The sequence below is a fragment of the Carassius auratus genome, chromosome 3 (genome assembly GCF_003368295.1).
Source record: "Carassius auratus strain Wakin chromosome 3, ASM336829v1, whole genome shotgun sequence".
Taxonomy (NCBI): domain Eukaryota; kingdom Metazoa; phylum Chordata; class Actinopteri; order Cypriniformes; family Cyprinidae; genus Carassius; species Carassius auratus.
Window position 1 is genome coordinate 17,333,866 of NC_039245.1, and position 23,349 is coordinate 17,357,214.

The window sequence follows — 23,349 nt, forward strand, 5'->3', positions numbered from 1 at the left end:
GAAAGCGTATCCTGTCTGCTTTTTTATTATTTTACAAAAGCACAACGTTGTTATTCTAAGTGCACACGAATAAACGTAGAGTCTTTACAGATACAAAATATGCATTACTATATATACAGATATATCTGTATGACCAAAAATGAAGTATTTTAAGAGCAAATGATCACACCGGCATCTGTCACGCAGTAGACTACTGTTCGGCTCCACACTCCGCACAAACACATTAACTCACTGCATACTTTTTTCTAGACTAACATTAGATTGAGCTGCCATGTAAAGTTGCTACTACATACGTATTTCAGATGATAAGCCATATTTGAGGTCAATGAATGTTAGATGAACATTACCACATTAACGATTTGTCCGTCACAGACTGCGTGATTGCACCACTTCATGTGGATTTTTTTTTTTCTGTGACTAAGTGACTAATATAATTTTGGTAATATACATATAAACAGCCTTTTAATTAGTAGAATAATCATAGCTGGTAGACATGCAAAAATAAAACCAAACTGGATGCAAGAACCGATATATAAAACATTTAGAGTTGTGATAACCTCCAAACCAAAGCCGATACCTTTTTAAAATCTGATTATCGTCAAATGTTTCTAAAATGCTTACATTTAGATTGGCAGATTGAGGTAGATTGCTGGCAGCAGCTATTTTATGATAGTTCAGATTTGGTCTTAGTGACTTAGGAGCCCTCTTCACTACTCCTAATTTTTAACATATTTAGGAGCTAATATTAGTGCTACAACTTCTTGAAATACCATTAGAACAAAGATTCAGGAGTCCTAAATTTAGGCTAGTTATGAGCTACTTTTATCCTTAAGATATTTTGTGAATACAGGACCTGATTGGTTGGAGACATGTTTTCAGCCCTTTTGTTTGGAGAGAGTTAAGGAAAAGATACGATAAATGGATTATTCAGTTCCATTAAATATAATAAATGCAACAAATCAAATTTAGTTTTATATTTACATAGTCCAAAAACATGTCAAATTAGCAGGTAAAGTGAAGAGGAACACTTCTATATCTTAAATGCTCATATGCAGACATAAACTGATCTGATCCTGATCAAAGCAAATGCTCTCAATAAACAAGCAGTCAAATGACATTGTGAAAAATTGCAATTTAAGTCAGTTTTCTTCTGAAATGTTTTACAATTGTTCTGGACTGACTCCAGACCTACCAACTATTTTATTTAAACCACAGTTCCACCACAAAGGTTTGGGTCAGAGGACTCAGGAGTGTTTTTGCACCACGCTCACAATGTCATGCATCATATATAAAACTGTGATGACAACAAATCAATGTGATGGAACTAAAGACAAATAAGAGACATTGCTATTTGTGGTCTCATTAATTTTATCATTTACACACACACGCACACTAAACTATAGCAATTAAGACACTTTACAAACTGCTTGTTCATTTTAAATGTTGCATAAATATTTTTGCATAGAATTTGGCACAGATCTGATTAACTTCAGCAATATTAGCTGAAAATATATGAGCGTCAGACCACTCATGAAATGGCCTCATAAACATATACAGAATATACATATACAGAAGTTCAGCTCTTTCATATTTTACTAAATATACAAAAATGAATAAACACTTTTTTAATAACACACCACATTTACATAAAAGCTGTACCTCAATCTGTTTATGAAAAAATACAAATTAGATCTTTTTCATAATAACTATTAAAATAAACTTATATGAAGCCTAGTACTGTTACAAAAATACAGCATGTTTTACTTTTGAAAAGATTTGGCAGGATCAGCTGCATACAGATTCTTAATTTCATGAGTCTCTGGTGTATTCTGTTTAAAACAAGACGTTGTTTGGTACAAATCAGTACTTCACGCTAAGATGTCAAGGATTATATTGCAGATCAGCCGATACATTATATATAATTATTACATTTCCATGAGCTGAACTCTTTGATGTAAGTTCCTTTGATTCTGTGTAGATCTGTATTTTAAAACAGAATTACAGATTAAACATGGATACATACACAGCTGAATGAACTGCATATATACACATACAGCACACACTGTGTTGAATAAAATACTGAACTTACCCTGCTATAACAATCCTCCCTATGTGACAGGAGACATTAGAAAGAAAGTGGTTTAAAATTTTAATAATTGATTGAATCAAATTATTGAAGTCATAATCACAGCAAATAAATCCGATCAAGTATTTTGATTCAATGGCTTCTGACCAATTTTTTACCAAAAGTTCCTAAAAAACTCAAGCATAAAAATCATACTAACGTTCCTGAGCTTGAATCACTATTTGTAAAGCTCACTGCTGGGAAATTTGATAGATTTTAATCTTACTCTGTGTCGCTATACTGACACTTTTGCTTTTATTATCACAGTGAAAAAGAAAACAAAAATAAATATATATATATAAATACACTTACAGTAAGCATGCATTTGTAAAATCAGCCAACACAAGACAAAAACACTTTCAGAAGGGAAGACAATGACTCTCATATCCTTCATGACACGCTCACCATTCCCTAAGAATTAAAAGAATAACAGAAGAGAAGAGAAAGAAACAAGACATTTGACAGCAAAATGGTACAGCAATAATTAATATTTGTAAAATGTTATCCTGCTGTGCTCTGTTCATTTTCTGTATTATATAAATGGTGTGCTGATTATAATTATAATATTATAAACTATAATATCTATAAACAGCTATACACACATACACAAAAGCATATATACAAATATGCAAATACAAACATAACTGTTTGCAGAAATGATAGATATTGACTTACGTGCTTTCAGGATCAGTTCTGCTGTCAGTGTAACAGAGTTCAACAAAACAAGACCAACTGCTCCAAACATGAACATGATTTCATTACAGAGAGACACTATAACATAGATACATAAAACAAACATCAAAAAGTGTGTTTTATTTAGCAGACAATAATTAACAGAATTTAGCAGTCAATAATTACATGTATTTGATCCTTGTTGACTCGTCTCAGTCTCTCGTCGTCTCTGAACTCTTGAACGTTCATCCTCTGATAAAACAAAACACAAATCTGATTTGAAAGTCAAATGGATGAGCAGAGAATATGGATTTAGTAATTAAAAAAATACAGTGACAAGAAGTTTAATTATTGAATAAATTACTGAAAATGGCTAAATTTGAACATACCAACCTTTATATATAAAAAAAAAAAAAAAAAAAACTGTATAACTTAAGAAGGCCTAGTAAAGTAAGTCAAATCAAGTCAAGTCTGCTTTCTCAATTCTTCCACATGTACAGTACATACAGAGAATCGAAATTACCGTTACTCTCAGACACCGGTGCATACAGATAACACTAACAGTAGAGCCTAAAAATCTAGATCAGATATAAAATATAAATACTCATAATCAGACTACAGTAACTTTTTAATGATTTTATGATTGCATATGCACACAATGGCAACAGATTCTCTATTATTTATTCTTTCTTATTCATTCTTCTTTTTATCTCTCTTAAATCGTCTTTTTCTAAAACAGTCTATTGCTTTTATGTATATTTAAAGAGTCTTCCAGTTTCATGGAACTGCACAAACTATTCACTAGTCATGTGATTATAATTACACCGAACATGTTGAGGCCACACAGCACTGGATCACTGGATTTACAGAGATCACTGCACTTTTAAGGTGATATATGGAAAAAAACATTACTGTGCGCTACAAACTCAGTATAAACTCTACATTTCCTAATGATTGTAAAGGACTACACATCTAATTTAAAATCTTTAAAAAAACAAAAAAAAAAACAATGAGGTAAGCTTGTTTTCTCAACATGCACATGATGTAAATTTCTAGTACCACAGCAAAGCATCTGAATACTTATTTCAATGTAAAATAAAAAAATTGTGTTAATACATTTCCTAAATTAATCACAGATATCTTTTTTGCTTTGTCATTATGATGCATAAAGGGTAGATTGATGGGGAAAAACGTAAGTATTGTAGTATAAGCCTGCAACATAACATGTAGTAAGAATTAAGGGGTCTGAATACTTTCAGACATCACAGTTCAGTCTCATGTTTATTGCTAAATTCACCGTCACCCTCAAGACCAATGAAGTGACAATTAAGAAAAAAAGAAAAGAAAATAAATGTGCAGTTCAGGAAGCACAAAGTATAATGATTATATCTGCTCTATATAAATTAATTTTCCTGAATATTAACTGTTTTAACTAACAATATAACTAATGAGTTATACATTTTACTTACAAACAGCATTGTTTTATTTGTTTTTAATTTGCATATTTTACACATATCACAGTTATCTAATTTCTACATCATATTGTCATGCTCTTTTATAATTATAATAGGGAGTAATAAAAGACAATGCAAGTCACAAGCATTGTAAGTCAGTGATGGATAATACCTTTCAACATGCGTTTCAGCACACGGTGTTCAACGATCACGGCTATCTTCAGAACTTCAATAAATAAAATGACACAGGTCCATTCCAAGTACTCTGTAAATAAAACACACTTTTGATCAGCACAACGTGTCTTATAAACAGTTTAAATATTATATGGCTATCACTTATCACAAAGTTAAATATGATCCTATTGGATCTAGGAAATGTAAAATACATTAATCTCAGTCCCAGGCCAAGATCCCCAAACTAAACCTTACAAGAAATATCTGTCCTGACAAATTTAAGCTTTCTCACAATAAATCTACTTAAAAAAAATCATCAAGACAGCATACCTTTTTCCCTTTCTAATATGGTTAGATGAGCATAAATCACTAGGATGATATCCAGGAGTGTTATTATTAATATACACAATATTGTCATCCATCTGTGGTGAAGACCTGTGAATGAAAAGATGACCTTCTGCTTTAGCTTTCACAAATCACATAAAAGAACTGAACTCAGATCTGACACGGATCAGTTTAGAAAAGTTAGCATGAAATCAAAATGTAACCTTTATAATGTTCTTAATGCATGTTATTGGTTTCACTTGTTATCACTTTTCACAAAACAATCAACAACCACTGGATAAAATCAAGTCATGTCCAATATTATTATTAGCATTATTATTTTTGGTTTGATAGTAGTTTCACTCAGACAAATGTCACATATGGTAGTTAAGTGAACAGCAGGAGCTTCAGTTTCATGCTGACTTTAAATCACCTTTAAATAAACCATACATTAAGCAGGATGTATTTCTATTTATATACAGTAATATTCAAAATCACCACAATTTATACATACATGATAAATATAGGATTTGCTCTTTCCAAACCTAAACAAATACTATAACGATCAGAATGTACTTCAGAATGTACTTACATTCAAATCTTGCTTGCAGACGAGTTAAAAGTGGTAGAACAAAAGGCACAAAAAGAAACCCTAACAAGAAAATAACAGTCCATTAGTTTCTCCATTCAAACAAAACAGTCAATAATATTTCATTAAAACACATCATATTATTGCTCTGAATGTTTAAATGTTAAAATCACTGAAATAAGAGTCTCAAAGTAGGTTTTCTTTTGGAGCACCTTTCTTAATTTAGTCTGCACATTTATATCAACATCAGTCTACAAGTACAGTACTTCTACATCAAGATGAAATTTCCTGAACTACAGTTCAGTTTAATAAATTATGTAGAGATCAGTATTCAGGTGTTACCTGGAGAGGGAAGTCCAAATGAGGAGATCAACTGGAACAATTGGAAAAAAGACAGAAAGATACAAAGTGCATCATTCAAACCTAAAAACAATTAAAAAAAAGAACGAAAGCATGTATGAATGGAATATTTTGAAATAAATACAGGAATCAGATAGAGACCATCATGATGTGGGATAACTGTGGTCTGCTGATTGGTCAACTTTAAAGTCTCCAGTCTCTTTTGACTTGATCACATGATGTTATCCACCAGTTCTCTTCTCATGACACTGGAAAGTCTCATCATTGTGGACATGTTCAGTCAGTGCTAAGGTTCATGCATCAAATCTTAACCTGCAGCAGCTTTGAATGCTTTTATAACAGAGTGTGGAGCACCACATTTAGGTCACACAAATGATAACATTAGCAATGCTCTCCCACATATACAGCATAATTTACAATATAATGTGTTTGTAAATGTGCTTGTTCCTTTTATTGGTTTAAGTAGAAGAGGGTGGTAACAGTGAAGAAAATGATAAATTTTACGTTATGTTACATTTATCTAAAGCTAATCATACTATCAAATATTAACACACATTTAGACCTAAATGCAAAAGTGTCTGGCTCTTCTGTATGTATATGATTATCATTTTTGGTAATTGTAGAATAAAACAAAAATCAACAGTTTTGTTAATTTACATTTATCAATGTAATAAATTTGTGCTTTTTTAGCCTGCTACTCAAATCATACAGAAACCCTTACCTGCACTCAGGAGACAGAACAGCACAACACCTCCAAAGAATATTCCTGAGAATATACGGCTTATATTGTCTGTATCATGTGCACTGATTCTCCAGCCATATGCAAAAAGAACTATAGAAACAGATATCAAAATTAAATATATCACACAAGATACATGTCCTGAGCAAGAACAGAACATATGTAAACATGGTGAACTGAATAGTGAATAGGCCATACAAACTTAATCTTTATGATATTTAAGGAAAGTATAAATTATAAAAGGATGTAATCTGATGATTTTGAAATGAAGAATGTATTAGACACTTGTGAGCACTGTCTGTCTTTCAGTCAGTTTGAGTAAAATCTACTGAAAATCTACTGAAGTTAGCAACACAGGTAATATTTCATAAAGCGTTTTGTGTGTCAGAATAATTAATACGGTTTCTATTGTGTGAAATGTGGATTTACGCACCTGAATAAACAATGACTGTAAGAACAGTAAATTCATGTGTTATTCTGAAAAACCTGATCCATGATTTATGATTGTCTGTGGAAAGAAAGAGTTATATATACATAAAATCTATATTTTTTAAATCACTAATGCACTGCTATTTCATTATATTATGTTAGTTCTGTCCTGATTGACTAAATTATGCTGTTGTCTGTTGACAGATATATCACATATTCTTATACCCAAGATGAAATACTGAAGCATGTTTGTGCAGATGACAAATGAATCCCAAAGGTACTTTATTACTAGATTTTTTAGACATGCATTCAAAAATAAAATAAAATAAAACCATGTTAATTTCAAATACTTATCAACATACTCACAATTTACAGTTTACAAAAGCATATTTTTATTACCTTATTTTTTTCCAAACAAGACTCATGGCTTTAATGAATGTATTACAAATCTGTTCCACTGCTTGTAATCTACATTTGGGCTAGGTTGTGGGTAGGACAAAGTTTTTTTGTTTTTTTTTCAGAAACTACACCTTTCTTGACACATACAATATTGTTGCCAAGAACATATTCAGAAAATAAACTTGAGTTTGTGGTTTGATAAAAATAATAATAAAAACAATAATAAATCATTGTGCTTCAGTATTTGACCCTTTATTGTATTTAACTGATGCTAAGCCTTAATATGTTGCCATCAATATGCATTTACAGATCTCTTTAAAAAAATTATAAACTTTAAATCCAAATATACCTTGAAGACACTTCAAATAGCGCAAAGTCCAAATCAACATAACAGGCCTCAGAATACAAAGAGCACAGCAGGTGACCGTCTCATGCAGAGATCCTGGAACAGAATATTTAATTATGGACTTTAGATGATAAATGATAACAAACGTATGACAAAAGATGAGAAAGTGATGAAGTGTCCCACCATTTCATAACACACACAAACACAACACACCAACATGTGAGTCAGGGATGAGACAAACCTGTACATTATTATGAACAGAAGACTAACAAAATCTGCAACATTATTAAGATTATATTAATATTATTTTACAAATTTACAAACATAACTAAGGACACTAAACTACTGCACTCACCTTCAGTAAAGCCCCAAAGCATGAAGGCAAAGAACAGACAGATGTTTGGACAAAAGACCAGAGAAACCTGAAGAGTCCAGATTATGCTGCTGGTGACTGAGAGAAGATGCAGAATAAATCACAGTTAAATTATCAAATGGTGTAATAACTTTGTTCAGCTGAGCACGCTCCATTGTTTGCTATTGGTGACTCAGGTTAGTGTAACATATGAGCTCAAACTTCACCGGATTCCAGTACTTCAAATAAATTATCTGCCCACCACACCTATATTTAATCGTTACATTACAATGATTCTAATTCTTCGTTTGGCATGATGATATAAAGAATGGGCGGTTCAATTACAGTGAAATACACTGAGTTAAATCACAAAATAAGAACAATTCCCATCCGAGCACAGTCCTACCAGTGTTTTTATATCTGTAGTAGATCAGAGAGCAGAGCAGAAGCACAGCTCCAGATCCAGCAGCAAAACAGAAAAATAACACAGCTATGTGCCAAGAAGAGAAACCTGTGAAACACAAACATCAGGAATAACTGAATCAACTCAGTGTATTTAGTCATTGTTTCTTATAGAGAAATAATCAGTAGGTTTGCAATTAAGACAATTCATTATTTAAATGCATTTCTATAACTATTAGCAGCAGCTACTTAAATGTTAAAAGTTATTTGTTCTTTTTAAATAGAAACTTTTTAAGATATTATAAATAGCAAAAAATAGCACCTCATTTACACAAAGTGCAAATAAATAATGATACTGTTCATACAGTGTCCACAGAAGTACAGTATATTATAATGATTTGTGGGTAGAGTTAATGAAAAATGCCACTGCCAACGAGCTTGTCTATTTAGATTCAGCACAAATAGACATTGTTTTATATATTTTGTTTGTTTGTTTGTTTGTTGACTCACCCAGTTGGTCCAGTTCTACAGTTGCATTGGCTGAAAGTCCTCCAGCAAACACTTGACACATGTAAACTCCTTTATCCTCAGTTGTGACACTCTTCAGTCTGAGAGAGAAGTTTCCTTTGGGGATTTCAGCAGTGAAGAACTCAACTCTGTCTCTGTATTGCTCATCTGATGAATCTGATAAAGTCTCATTGTTTTGGAAGAGCAGAACCAGAATATCTCCATCTGTTCTCCTCCACAAAACCTCTTCAATGTGTTCAGGTTTAATGTGAGAGTCTACAGAGCAGTTCAGAGTGACATCCTCACCATCATCTGCAGATACAGACCGATCTGATCCTGATACTAACAAACGCTCTGAAAGAATAAAAATAGTTTAAATTTCATTATATAAAATGCATCCAATGTCATTTATATTTTCAGCAGAATTCAGATGGCTTTCACTCACCATGTTTTAACAGAACCACAGTTTCACCAGAATCCTGACTGTGAACTTTACATATATATTCTCCTTCATCTTCAGCTGTCAGATTGTCCAGACGGAGAGAGAAGTTTCCCCGTTGAATCTGATCTGTAAAAAAATGAGCTCTATCATGATAATCCTGCTCCTGAGACTCTGGTCGACTCTCACCATCCAGAAACAGATGAACCTGTGCATCTGAGTCTGTTCTTCTCCATTGCACCTCCAGATCCTCCATTACTGGGAGTTCATCAACATAACAGGGCAAAACCACTGAAGATCCCAGAGGAGCAACCAGAGGACCAGAGGGACCATGCACAATGAAGCCTATAAAAATAAAAAATAAAAACAGACAAATTGATTAATGCGTTAAAATAAATGATTAAATAATAAGCGTTTAAAAAGGAAATCTCGAAGGCTTTTTTTCGCGACTTAATGCAAAGTGAAAATACTTACCATCAGCGACAATCATAAGTACTGACATAAAAATACAGGTTATGTCCATCATGTATTAAAATTAGACAAAACTGTCATTATATCATAAATGATCATGAAAACGAGAGCCTTTTTCGACGAGGGTGACGGGAGGACACGCCTAAAGAAACTTTCACTTTCGCTTTTTTTTACGAGCTATTCAACCTCTTCGTTAATATTAATAGCGTTTTTAAAATTATAGATTGAATAATACACAGCATTACGAATATTTGGCGTATTTGAAGTTTGTGTAAATTGTTTGTTAAAATAAAAGATTAATACATTTAGGACGCAGTACAAACATACGTGTAAAGACGTTTAGCCTACAGCAAATTCACCGACTGCCTAGTCATTCTTTTTAGTGTAAATAAATATTCAGACACTGAGCAATAACGGTTTATAGTTAGAATTAATGTAATGATGCTAGAAACAAATGTTAAAACTAATATTCAGTGCAATTATTTTATTCAGGCAATATTTTAGGACGCGTTCTTCAGCGCAGGTCCATTGACGTTTGCGTCAGAGTTTAACCTTACTGTCTATGGTTTAACCGCTGATTTGAGATCTGCTTCTGTGTTTCTCCTCTAATAGTGAATATAAGAGTTTGGTCACCCAAGCTGATCCCAGACAAACCTGTTACACCGGTCTAAAGATGGCAGCCTCCGTCAGACATTTACTGAAACCTTGGACACCGAGGTACATTCGACTACTTGATTTTGTCTAGAATACCCGACATGAGGTATTAGTCACATTGGTTTGCTGTGTAACGTTCCAACTTAATTTGTGTTATTTATCGCTGATTTCATGCTGCTTATCGCAAACTGAAACGTGCTTACCCCCCCGGTCGGTATAATCCATATTATCTGGATCCTGATCCCGGTGTTTCAGTTTTAGAGGTCAGTCCTGAACAAAAAGAGCTGCAAGAACTGAAAACAGTCAGTCCGGTAAAAGCTCCACTGTCCAGTGACACCAACTCTCCTTTCAATGACCCTCTGATGAGGTAAAAAAAAAAAAAAAAAAAAAAAGAGCTCAACCAACTGTAATAGACGTTAATAAAGCCAAAGCTATAAACACAGTGGGGTCCAAAAGCCACAGTGAAAACCTAGAATTCAAAATAATTTTACTAAAGAAACTCATGTAGATTATTCACTCAGATTAAACTTTTGTTATAACATTGTTTGAATTTTGCTGTAATAAAAAAATATACATATTTTCACTTGTAGTCCCACTTCTTTTGGATCCCACAAAGTCAAAGTCGAGTCACCTTTATTTATATAGCGCCTTAAACAAAATACATTGCGTCAAAGCAACTGAACAACATTCATTAGGAAAACAGTGTGTCAATAATGCAAAATGATAAAGGCAGTTCATCATTGAATTCAGTGATGTCATCTCTGTTCAGTTAAATAGTGTCTGTGCATTTATTTGCAATCAAGTCAATGATATCGCTGTAGATGAAGTGACCCCAACTAAGCAAGCCAGAGGCGACAGCGGCAAGGAATCGAAACTCCATCGGTGACAGAATGGAGAAAAAAACCTTGGGAGAAACCAGGCTCAGTTGGGGGGCCAGTTCTCCTCTGACCAGACGAAACCAGTAGTTCAATTCCAGGCTGCAGCAAAGTCAGATTGTGCAGAAGAATCATCTGTTTCCTGTGGTCTTGTCCTGGTGCTCCTCTGAGACAAGGTCTTTACAGGGGATCTGTATCTGGGGCTGTAGTTGTCCTGGTCCCCGCTGTCTTTCAGGGATGTAGAGGTCCTTTCTAGGTGCTGATCCACCATCTGGTCTGGATACGTACTGGATCCGGGTGACTGCAGTGACCCTCTGATCTGGATACAGGCTGGATCTGGTGGCCACAGTGACCTCGGAACAAGAGAGAAACAGACAAATATTAGCGTAGATGCCATTCTTCTAATGATGTAGCAAGTACATAGGGAAGTGTTTCCGGTTCCGGTTTACCTAATTAATGCAGCCTCAAATCCTTTAACGGATTTGGATATTAAAAGCATATTAGTATGTAATGTGTATGCCAGGTTAAAGAGATGGGTCTTTAATCTAGATTTAAACTGCAAGAGTGTGTCTGCCTCCCGAACAATGTTAGGTAGGTTATTCCAGAGTTTAGGCGCCAAATAGGAAAAGGATCTGCCGTCCGCAGTTGATTTTGATATTCTAGGTATTATCAAATTGCCTGAGTTTTGAGAATGTAGCGGACGTAGAGGATTATAATGTAAAAGGAGCTCATTCAAATACTGAGGTGCTAAACCATTCAGGGCTTTATAAGTAATAAGCAATATTTTAAAATCTATACGATGTTTGATAGGGACCCAGTGCAGTGTTGACAGGACCGGGCTAATATGGTCATACTTCCTGGTTCTAGTAAGAACTCTTGCTGCTGCATTTTGGACTAGCTGTAGTTTGTTTACTAAGCGTGCAGAACATCCACCCAATAAAGCATTACAATAATCTAACCTTGAGGTCATAAATGCATGGATTAACATTTCTGCATTTGACATTGAGAGCATAGGCCGTAATTTGGATATATTTTTGAGATGGAAAAATGCAGTTTTACAAATGCTAGAAACGTGGCTTTCTAAGGAAAGATTGCGATCAAATAGCACACCTAGGTTCCTAACTGATGACGAAGAATTGACAAAGCAACCATCAAGTCTTAGACAGTGTTCTAGGTTATTACAAGCAGAGTTTTTAGGTCCTATAATTAACACCTCTGTTTTTCAGAATTTAGCAGTAAGAAATTACTCGTCATCCAGTTTTTTATATCGACTATGCAATCCATTCGTTTTTCAAATTGGTGTGTTTCACCGGGCCGCGTAGAAATATAGAGCTGAGTATCATCAGCATAACAGTGAAAGCTAACACCACATTTCCTGATGATATCTCCCAAGGGTAACATATAAAGCGTGAAGAATAGCGGCCCTAGTACTGAGCCTTGAGGTACTCCATACTGCACTTGTGATCGATAGGATACATCTTCATTCACTGCTACGAACTGATGGCGGTCATATAAGTATGATTTAAACCATGCTAAATTAATGCACTTCCACTGATGCCAACAAAGTGTTCAAGTCTATGCAAAAGAATGTTGTGGTCAACTGTTTCAAACGCAGCACTAAGATCCAATAAAACTAATAGCGAGATACACCCACGATCAGATGATAAGAGCAGATCATTTGTAACTCTAAGGAGAGCAGTCTCAGTACTATGATACGGTCTAAATCCTGACTGGAAATCCTCACATATACCATTTTTCTCTAAGAAGGAATATAATTGTGAGGATACCACCTTTTCTAGTATCTTGGATAGAAAAGGGAGATTCGAGATTGGTCTATAATTAACTAGTTCTTTGGGGTCAAGTTGTGGTTTTTTGATGAGAGGCTTAATAACAGCCAGTTTGAAGGCTTTGGGGACATATCCTAATGATAATGAGGAATTAATGATAGTCAGAAGAGGATCTATGACTTCTGGAAGCACCTCTTTGAGGAACTTAGATGGTATAGGGTCTAACATACATGTTGGTTTAGATGATTTAACAAGTTTATACAATTCTTCCTCTCCTATGGTAGAGAATGAGTGGAACTGTTCCTCAGGGGGTCTATAGTGCACTGTCGGATGTGATACTGTAGCTGACAGCTGAATGGTTGCAATTTTATCTCTAATAGTATCGATTTTAGAAGTAAAGTAGTTCATAAAGTCATTACTGCTGTGGTGTTGGGAAATGTCAACACTTGTTGAGGCTTTATTTTTCATTAATTTAGCCACTGTATTGAATAAATACCTGGGGTTATGTTTGTTTTCTTCTAAAAGAAGAATAGTAATCGGATCTAGCAGTTTTTAATGCTTTTCTGTAGGATATGTTACTTTCCCGCCAAGCAATACGAAATACCTCTAGTTTTGTTTTCCTCCAGCTGCGCTCCATTTTTCGGGCTGCTCTCTTATATATGAATACACAGTATATATATGAATCCGTCATTGCACTGATCTTCTGAAGTTCATCAACATGATGATGCCAGATGGCAACAAAATCCTTGCTAGAGGAATCATGACACAGGTTTGAATCCCATTATATACACACTGGTGGTCAAAAGTTCGGAATAATTTTGTAATGGTTTTTTTTTTTTTTTCTGTCTCCTGATCAACAAGGCTGCTTTTATTTGGCAAAAAATAAAAATGCAGTAAAAAATTTAGTATTGTGAAATATTATGAAAATGTAATATAACTTTTCTATTTAAATGCATTTAAAGATAAAAATCTATTCCTTTGACAGTAAAGTTGAATTTTCAGCATCATTACTCGAGTCTTCAGTGTCACGTGACCCTTCAGAAATCATTCTGATATGATATCCTGCTCAAGAAACATTTCTCATCAATGATGAAAATGGTTTTGCTGCTTCATTATTGCAGAAATGATGATCCATTACTATTCAAGAGTTCAGGGTAAGACTAGAAAATAAAGACTTTCAGCAAGGATGTCTTAAATTGATCAGAAATAGCATTTATAATGCTACAAAAGATATCAGTTAAAAAAAATGCTTTCTATTCATAAAAGAACTGATAGAATTGATAATTGAGCTAATCAGCATATTAGAATAATTTCAGTAAAGATGCTGAAAATACAGCTTTGGAATAGAAATAAATTACATTTTACAATGTAATAAAAAAAATTAAATTGTAATAATATTTCACAATATTCTTGTTTATTATTTTTTAATATTAAAATGCAACATTGAGCATAAGAGTAGTTTACAGAATATGTTCATCCAAATGTATGCTAGCTAACACTTCATCTGTTTAGACTCTGGAGACTATAAAGAGAAAACATGTGGAGAAATACCACAAATCTCCTGCAGCCAAGAGAGAAGAGATGAGTGCAATCCACACAGCGTCTTCCAGCAGGCCCTGGAGAACTGCAAACCCATCATCAGCCCGACCAGTGTTCAGAAAGGAGGGAAATCTTATCAGGTCAGGACACAACCTTTAATATTAATTTCACCACTCTGAGATAATCTAGTCAGATGAGTGTGGATATGCAACTCAGAATCAGTGTTCAACTAATGGGTTTATAAACTTGAGAGAAATGTGATTGATAGATAATATAATAATATTTTATTTATATATGAAAATACAATTTAATGACAGCAACTAAGATGCACAAAGTTGTGGTGAATTAAGTTTACTTATGTTCACAGGGATAATTCATCCAAAAAGTGAAAAATTATAATCATTTACTCACCTTCATGTGGTTCCAACCCTGCATGACTTGCTTTCTTCTGTGAAACACAATTGCAGTTTTCAAAAGCAGACCTTTTTCATAAAAAAAAAACGTTACGGTAAAGCTTTAGTAACAACATCAAAGCTCTATCACTATATTGAATCTTACTCTGAATCATTGCTCCTGTAGGTGCCCGTCTCTCTCACAGATAAACGGCAGTGTTTTCTGGTCATGAAGTGGATGATCACAGAATGCAGAGACAACAAGTGCCGCTGCACACACATGTACGAGAAACTCTCGCAGGAGCTGCTGGCCACATTCGCTAACGAGGGAAACGTAGTGAAATGCAAACAAGACCTTCACAAGATGGCCGAAGCCAACAGGGCACATGCACACTACTGCTGGTGGTAGAGAAGACATCTGGACTCCTAGTTCACCCACAGACATGATTTGTTTTGGACTGAAGGCATCAGGAGTTTGGGATGGATCATGGGCATCACAAAAAGGACATGAGAATGTCTGTTATCTTGAGTCAGAAATACAGTTTGTTCTTTATTTGAAACTTGTGGCTATACAAGTCATTGTCTAATCTGCAAGAGCCTGAGGAATCAGTGAGGCCAAAAGCAGCTGCACAGGAGCTTACTTTTTATACTTTCAAATACAACATTTTGGCATATCACCTGACTTTATGTTGACATTTCAGTCCAGTGGATCTTCATCAGATTGAAATGATACGAAATTAGAAAAACATTGTCATAACTGTGCAAACGTATACACATGTGTGACGCTTTGTCTCCATCCAGCACCTGTAGAAGTTTTGTTGGATATACATCCAGTCTACTTTTCAAAGTATAAATATGATTCTTATAAACTATTTTTGGTTCATTAAAAACATTGATTTTGTCACAGGTATAAATGGTATAGGACATATTATAGAACAAATATATAAAGTAATCCTTTCTATACAATAGAAATAGCTGTTCTTCCTACTGAGGCAAATATCATTTGTTGGTCAATTTAAGAAAATCAAACCACTAAAAGTTTATTGAATATATTGATATTAAAAGCAGCTAATCATACACAAATATAAGACCTAAATCAAATGAATTATGATTGTAATGCTGCTATTGCAACACTTCAATGATCAGATGGAGATGTACTTGAACTCCATTCAATTTCAAACTTAAGTGTCTAAAGATCTGTGACCAATGGCTAAATAGACTGTGATTATGAAAAAAAAAAAACAAGCCCTTTAGTTATAAAAATGTTTCTACTAACTGGATGTGAATAAATAAAACCAGGAATGTGTATTATGAAAGTGAATAAGATGAACTTCACATCAATTAAATTTGACTTAAAAAAAAAAAAAAACCGGTTCTACCTCTAAATTTGACAAATGTTAATTTCATGTCAAACCTCATACCTAGTGAATCTCCAAGCCTTCCTCAATGTTAAATATAAAACAAAATAAAACCTCCACACTTGCTTCCTATGGATTGCAATTTCATCCCTCCTTCTTGTGTCTCTCTCCTGATTGGTGGAGGCTTCAGTCCGTCACTTCACTGTAGTAGTATTTCTGAGCCGTTTCGCTGAGAGTCCAGCCTCCTGCACGAAACTCAAGGATCTCGAGCAGGAGCAGGCGGCCCATGGAGCTCAGGTCCTCCTGCAGGAGGAATCCATCCCTCAGCAGATTGAACAGCTCATCCATGAGCTGCATGTTCATCTTCTCCAGCTGATCTCCGATTCGGTGCAACTGTAACACCAGACAGTCCACCTGAGACAGAGAGACAAGCAGACTAATCACTTCAACATCTGAGTAAGATTAAACATTGATACAAACTAACAGATGAATGAAGATATAATTGAGGTGTCAGAAAAATCAGAAACCACTGATCCACAAGAGCTGAAGTCTGAGAAACCTGATGAATTAATAACTGATAATCAGTAACACAGTCAAAACATGTTATCTGAGAAGTTCTGATTAAATGTCATAATCTTGTGGTCAATGATTTTGGCCTTCCAAACCAATTTCTGATGAAACCGAAAATTCATTTATGCCATTTTTTGATGATCACTAATTTATTTACTCATTCAGTCCATAAATCCATTTCAGTCAACCACTAACAACGCTCAAGATTCACCTCCTCCTCATTCTGCAGGGCATCGGACTGGGCCAGTCTGAACAAACAGTCATAGACGGGGTGCACAAGGGCCATCATGGGCATGTTGTTCACCTGCAGCACAGAGAATTCAGTTATAAAGTTAGTAAGCACTTCAAATGAATTTACATATGCATTTTAATTATAGTTACCTGCTACATACCTTCTTAAATGAGACACTGTGAACTTAAAATTTTAACTCACTGAGAACTGGCTCACTCTCAGACCATCCAAAATATATATGTGTTTGTTTCTTAATCAGGACACATTAGAGCAAAGCTGCTCACCAACAAAGCTCTGCAGTGAATGGGTGCCGTCAGAATGACGGTTCAAACGGCAGATAAAAACATCACAATAATCCACACTTACTCTTATTCTGACGGCACCCATTTACTGCAGAGGATCCATTGGTGAACAAATGATGCAAAGCTACATTTCTCCAAATCTGTTCTGATGAAGAAACAAACTTATCTACATCTTGATTGACCTGGGTGTGAGTACATCTTTAGCAAGTTTTCCTTTAAATATTTCGTTAAGCATTAAAACAGAAGGCAACTTTTCACCTTGAGGTAGTCAAAGATGTTGCAGATGAAGGACACGAGACAAACCCACTCCTGAGTGGATCTCTTCCGCGTCTCCTCTCTGGCTTTAAATTCCTGCTGCAGTCGGTTCAGAAGATTACGCCGAAACACATTCCCGTTGGTCTGCTTGGCCTCTGCCTGCATAAAGTCAGTAACATGCTTACAACTCAGTCCTAACAAACTACAAGCTACACATGGTGCGTTTATTTACCTGGACAATCGTGTAACAGATGCGTCCGGCCTCTCTGCTGAAGTTCTGGTCCTTCAGAGACTGGTCCACTATTACATTGGACACTTTCTCCAGGTCAACTGAACCTGGATCTGAGGACAACAACAACAACATTTGTGAGCCTAACAGTAAAATATGTCATGCAAAACTGTTGCAGATTCAAGATGATAACCTTTCAAGGCAGTTTTGAGGAGTTTCTGTGTCTCCAAATCAAACGACTGGATCTTGTACTCTTCTTTAGATGAGTTCTCCATTCTGTGTAGGATGCAAGACAGGCAATCAATCCACCGATCAGTCAATAATCAACCTTCAGGCACATAAGATCAGTTTTTCTGTGAAAAATGTGTCGTGGTACTCTTGTGAATGGCAGTGGACACTGACAGGGAAGAGAAGAACTGTTGAATAAATTCATTATTTTTGTTTTCTTTGTACACAAGAAGTATTATCGTTTATTCATAATATTACAGTTGAAGCGCTGATGTCACATGGACTGTTTGGATGCAGTCTTTACTACCTTTTTGGGCCTTGAATTTGGTAGTTCCCTTGATGTATATGTAGGGTCAGAAAGTTTAACTTGTATTTAGAAGATGAACTGAGGTCTTACAGGTTTTTGGAAAAACATGAGGGTAAGTAATTAATGACAGAATGTGGTAACACTTCAGTATAGGTTTATTAGCATGCTATTATTAACACATTGGCTGTTTATTAGTACTTATAAAGCACATATTCTACATCCCTAATCCTACACAATACCTAAACCTAACAACTACCTTATTAACTATTAATAAGCAGCAAATTTGGAGTCAAAAGTTGTAGTCAATGAATTGTTAATAGCGAGAATTTGACCTTAAAATAAAGTGTGACCCAGAATTTTCATTTTTGGGTGAAGTATCCCTTTAAGTTGAAGTACATTTAGCAATCCTGTTACAGACAAATACTGACAACCAAATCTCATGCCTGCAACATATGACAAAGTTGACCATAAAATCATGATCTTAGTGTAATAACAACACTCAAAGTTGAATATGAAAAACACAAGATCACAATAGAAAGTCAGAGAACAATGTACTTTATAGAGAAAGATTGTTCTGCTTAATTTATATGCGATCGGGGGACAGACATTGGAAATGCACCAGATGTGATGGGAATAAATGTTTTGCCCAAAAGTTAATTTTATCTTTATCTGTTAATTCACAGCTGTTTAAATGTAATTCTAGGTTTAAAGACCATGTTGACATGTAGTTGCCAGATACATCTAGCTGTCATAGGGGTTTCACGGAATTGCTAATGTAAAGTATTTCTCTAAAAAAATATTAACCGGAACCAATTTACAATAGGAAAAGTAAAAATATCCCTGAAAAAAAATCCAGAGCCTTAATATATTTCCCCTCCATGTATAGTATTTGTCTGCTTTGCATTAATAACTACTAGAACTTTAATGGCAATGCAACTCAGACCAATAACTCGTTATTGTCATATTGTCACTGCTCTGGTGAAACAGATGACGTGTGAAATATGTGATGATGTCATCAGTCTGACTTTCAAAGGGAATCGAGAGCAGCTCGTGAGTTAAACGAGGATAAACGGATTAACGTACAACAACCGACCAAACACCATCAGCTTCACGACAAACTGCTCGTTATTACTGACAAAAACACCCTTTTGAAGAAATCAATTTCAGATAACTTTACAGTCGATTGTAGGCCTGAACTTTACTTTCTCACAGTGAAAATACACAAACGTCGAAGAGTTAGCGAAGAAACATTTTTGTTTTGGTTAGTTATGACCACCCCTAACTAACGTTACTCAAAACTCATAACACCGCTCAACAAGACAGTAAAACTTCATTTAAACGCAACAGCAAACTCAAATACGCACTTCCAAGGCAATAACTATTGTGACTGAAACTCTTTGAAATATAAAGTACGTTAGGTAAACAACAACTAACGTTAACGTGTACAGAAGCACACCTATCTGTTTAACAACCCTATGAAAGGCATATAAAATGATTTGTATATACTACTAAAATGTAAGAGGGGTAATATCGCAAGTTCAAAAGGACAAAACTTACATTAAAAACCGTAAACGGACAAATGTTTTTCACATATCTAACCCTCGCTCTTTCGCTTCGGTCTCCCGCAGGCGAATCTGCCAACACTGTGCCCGTGTGCCGTCTTCTCTTATGAATATTAATTACGTAATCTGACGTCGCTCGGTTGACCTAACTGATTGGCTGACAGACGTTCTGTTTTGAATATTCATTGCGTTATACTGGACCCCATAGAATGGTTGAGAAGCAACTTTTACATGAACAAATTAATATTAATAAGCAAAGTGTGTCTCTCCCATAGACAGTAAAAAAGATGGACGAAGCGTCTCCTATTCCTTCCACTATAGTAAAGTGAAACCAAAGCATCTCATTATGGACGGACGCTGCCTACGTCATTTGGAGCCAGAGTCTGCGCAGTAGTGTCTGTTCTTACTCTATTCACAACTACTCACTGATTCTATTAAACAGAGTACTTTAAGAGGAATTACAGTTGCAGATAACATCATCACCATTATTCAATTAGCAAATGATAGCACTCTTTTGAAAAAAAAAATGTTGGGGAAATACCCAAAGCTATTAACATTAAACGTATTTTCTCTAAAGCTTCAGGCCTTCATTTGAATATTAATACGTGTGAATTAATGTCTCTTAAGCAGTGTGATTTGCCATCTAATTGTGGAAGATGTGAGCTAATATACCGTTATTGATAAGACGAAGAAAAAGTTAAATCAGTGGTTATTAAGAGAGTTATCTTTGAGAGGGAGAGTTATGGATACAAAAGCAGAGGGCTCTTTCTCTAGCAGTCCAGAATAACATTTGATAATATGCTTTTCATTTTTTATGGAAAAATAAAACTCGTTATATTAAGAAATCTGTAGTTATGAATACAGCTGAAAATTGAGGTTTGAACTTCTTAGACATTACCACTCTTAATTGTACTTTCAATGTAAATTAGATCAAGCAATTAAAAAAAAAAAAAAAAACACGTATATGGATTATTATATAGTATTATTTAGGTTGACGATCTTAATTTATTTTTGCTTTGCAACTAAACATTTCTAAACTTTCATTTATCAAATTTTCACAAACAAATTCTTCTCTCCTGGAATTTAATTAAATTTATATATTTATAAAAAGTGTCATGAGGTGGAGCCCCGTTTTTATAGCATCAAATTACTAGTTAACCACTTAACCTGTTAACTGTCACTTATAATTTTGAACATAGACTTGAAAGTGCATGATCCAAATCTACATTTTTATAATTCATGATTGAAAACTTTTTCTAACATGACTTTGATGTACCATTTTCAAAAATGAATTTTGAGATTTTAAGTTTTCAAGTGATTAAGTTTTCAATTTCTGATGATTTCAAAAGTATGATAGAGAAAAAGGCAACAAAGAACTCCTGTTATGATGAAGGTTTTTGAGGTGCACTCTTGCCATAAATTAATCTATTAATTTTCCTACATAATAAAAAAAAAAAAAAAAAAAAAAGATTGGTAAAATAACTATTTAGGAGTCTTAGACCTTTTCAACCATATATAGTTTGTCATGATTAGATTAGGATTTAATTGTAATATATTGAAGTAAACGTAGGGGGCCCATAGCGGCCCGGGTGACAGTTAAAATCAAACTTATCACAAAAATTAACAATTTAACATATATTACCATAATAACAACTATCTTAAATGATCAAAACCATCTTTTGATAAAACTGTATTGGAAGCGTCATTTAATTATTCATTTATTTTAAATTTGACTCAAGTCCCATTCGTTTACATGGAGGGGGCGGTGTTTATGGCCTGTACTGCAGCCAGCCAGCAGGGGGCGATGAAAGAGCGCGCAGCTTCAATTTTCAGGACCTGTCAGAATCCGCCATGTTAGTGAGGGCAAGACTGCCTTAAAACAAATTAAAGTAAACGGGGGAGCTGCGGTTTTTACTGAATAAAAACACCATAACATTCAAATTTATCAACCGATTTCAGAGGTTTGTGATCTACGTGCAGTTAAAAAAAAAAGAAAAAAAACTTTGCCTCCAGTTATTTAGTTAGGTTTGGAAAATTATTAATTGAAAGCTCACATTTGTCTCACTTGTGGATTTCGTTGATTTTTTCGGTTTACAAATCTGTTAATTTAGTATAACTGTGACATATTCATTTAATGTAAGTTGAATGTACATTACATGATATCTAGTTGTTTTATTGCTTTCTCTGTGTTCAATCGCAACATTTTTCTTTCTTTTTTTTCTCTCTTTCTTGTGTCTCAGGTCAGAACACAGCTCATTCCCTTTGAAATACTGGGATAAAATCTAAATAATACATCTTTAAACACTAATAATTTACTATGGTTGAAAAATTTAATAAAACAAGTAAATACAAATCATATATGATCATAATCAAATTAATAATTGATATAATCAATATGTTATTATACTTGTGTTGATTTAATAGATTTATAATAGCATAAAATTATATGTATAATATGAATAATGCTATAATAAATAAATGAACATCAATAGGTTAATGATAGCAAGAAGAATATGTAATATAAAGGTTGGAATAATACAAAATAGACAAAAATGAAGAATAAATTAATAGTAAATTAAAGAGTAAAAAATGTAAATGTAATTTTAAAATACTATTTGTGTAATAATTATTAATAAAATTAAGACACAACTAATGACACAACACAAAAAAACAATTGTGGACATGAGTTCCAAATTGTGTTAATTAATGAGCTCCTTAAGCATAATACATACCTACATACATATATATATAGAGAGAAAATCCTCTGAATCAATCTCAGCTCAAGAAACAATTTATTTAAGTTTTCAGTTCTGTCTTTCTCTGGCAATAGAGTGGTTTAGTTGTGCAGACAAAACCTGACTAATAAAGATTAATTTCCCGCCGCTTCCCCCAAGATTTTCTATTCTATTCAATTAATGAGTCAAATAATTTAAAAAACTTGACGATGCTTGACTTTTTGTTCTGTAATGCACATTAAACACACTCATGTCACACTCTCTCTCTCTCTCTCTCTCTCACACACACACACACACACTCTCTTTCCACATGCTCACATACTCTATCTCTCTCTCACACACACATAGTTTATGAGAGTTTATGGGCTGCATTGTTCTAGTTCCGTCTGCAAAGCCTGGTAAAAAATTATAAAGGTTTGGAAATTTGTGTTACTTGTGCTTATTTATTTTTTATTATTTTATAAATTTTATTTTTTAAGTACTTGAATTTACCTGGATAATTTTAATTTAAGCTGTTTTGTAATTAATTCATTTATTTTATT

The 23,349-nt window shown here is 34.3% G+C and overlaps 2 protein-coding genes and 1 pseudogene across 2 annotated transcripts; 1 reads left to right on the top strand and 2 right to left on the bottom strand.

The window, feature by feature from the left end:
* Nucleotides 1–1,348: 1,348 nt before the first annotated feature.
* On the bottom strand, nt 1,349–10,079 carry LOC113054939 (uncharacterized). Its single transcript, XM_026220751.1, has 17 exons — nt 9,786–10,079; nt 9,318–9,656; nt 8,876–9,226; nt 8,370–8,474; nt 7,967–8,062; nt 7,615–7,707; nt 6,871–6,945; nt 6,420–6,530; nt 5,681–5,761; nt 5,342–5,401; nt 4,756–4,860; nt 4,424–4,516; nt 2,984–3,049; nt 2,801–2,896; nt 2,438–2,536; nt 2,090–2,108; nt 1,349–1,980 (listed from the first exon to the last, which is right to left on the bottom strand). Exons 1-17 carry the CDS (start codon nt 9,835–9,837, stop codon nt 1,926–1,928), a joined length of 1,896 nt encoding a protein of 631 aa, XP_026076536.1. The 5' UTR covers nt 9,838–10,079; the 3' UTR covers nt 1,349–1,925.
* A 294-nt stretch (nt 10,080–10,373) lies between these two features.
* LOC113048850 (28S ribosomal protein S7, mitochondrial-like) lies at nt 10,374–16,059 on the top strand (annotated as a pseudogene).
* A 514-nt stretch (nt 16,060–16,573) lies between these two features.
* On the bottom strand, nt 16,574–20,190 carry LOC113048845 (MIF4G domain-containing protein B). The gene is made up of 6 exons (XM_026210747.1): nt 20,068–20,190; nt 18,169–18,251; nt 17,979–18,088; nt 17,750–17,905; nt 17,169–17,261; nt 16,574–16,801 (listed from the first exon to the last, which is right to left on the bottom strand). The coding sequence occupies exons 2-6, from the start codon at nt 18,248–18,250 to the stop codon at nt 16,574–16,576; spliced, it is 669 nt and encodes a 222-aa protein (XP_026066532.1). The 5' UTR covers nt 18,251; nt 20,068–20,190.
* Nucleotides 20,191–23,349: the final 3,159 nt, after the last annotated feature.

What these genes read in the sequence shown, in the direction of transcription:
- LOC113054939 (XM_026220751.1), bottom strand. Translation starts at nt 9,837, where the DNA reads ATGATGGACATAACCTGTATTTTTATGTCAGTACTTATGATTGTCGCT. An exon ending in ATTTGGACTTCCCTCTCCAG is followed by an intron (nt 5,402 to 5,680) that starts GTAACACCTGAA and finishes TTTTCTTGTTAG; the next exon opens with GGTTTCTTTTTGTGCCTTTT. An exon ending in TCTGCAAGCAAGATTTGAAT is followed by an intron (nt 4,861 to 5,341) that starts GTAAGTACATTC and finishes TTTCATTCACAG; the next exon opens with GTCTTCACCACAGATGGATG.
- LOC113048845 (XM_026210747.1), bottom strand. Translation starts at nt 18,250, where the DNA reads ATGGAGAACTCATCTAAAGAAGAGTACAAGATCCAGTCGTTTGATTTG. An exon ending in TCTGTTACACGATTGTCCAG is followed by an intron (nt 17,906 to 17,978) that starts GTAAATAAACGC and finishes GACTTTATGCAG; the next exon opens with GCAGAGGCCAAGCAGACCAA. An exon ending in ACATCTTTGACTACCTCAAG is followed by an intron (nt 17,262 to 17,749) that starts GTGAAAAGTTGC and finishes TCTGTGCTGCAG; the next exon opens with GTGAACAACATGCCCATGAT.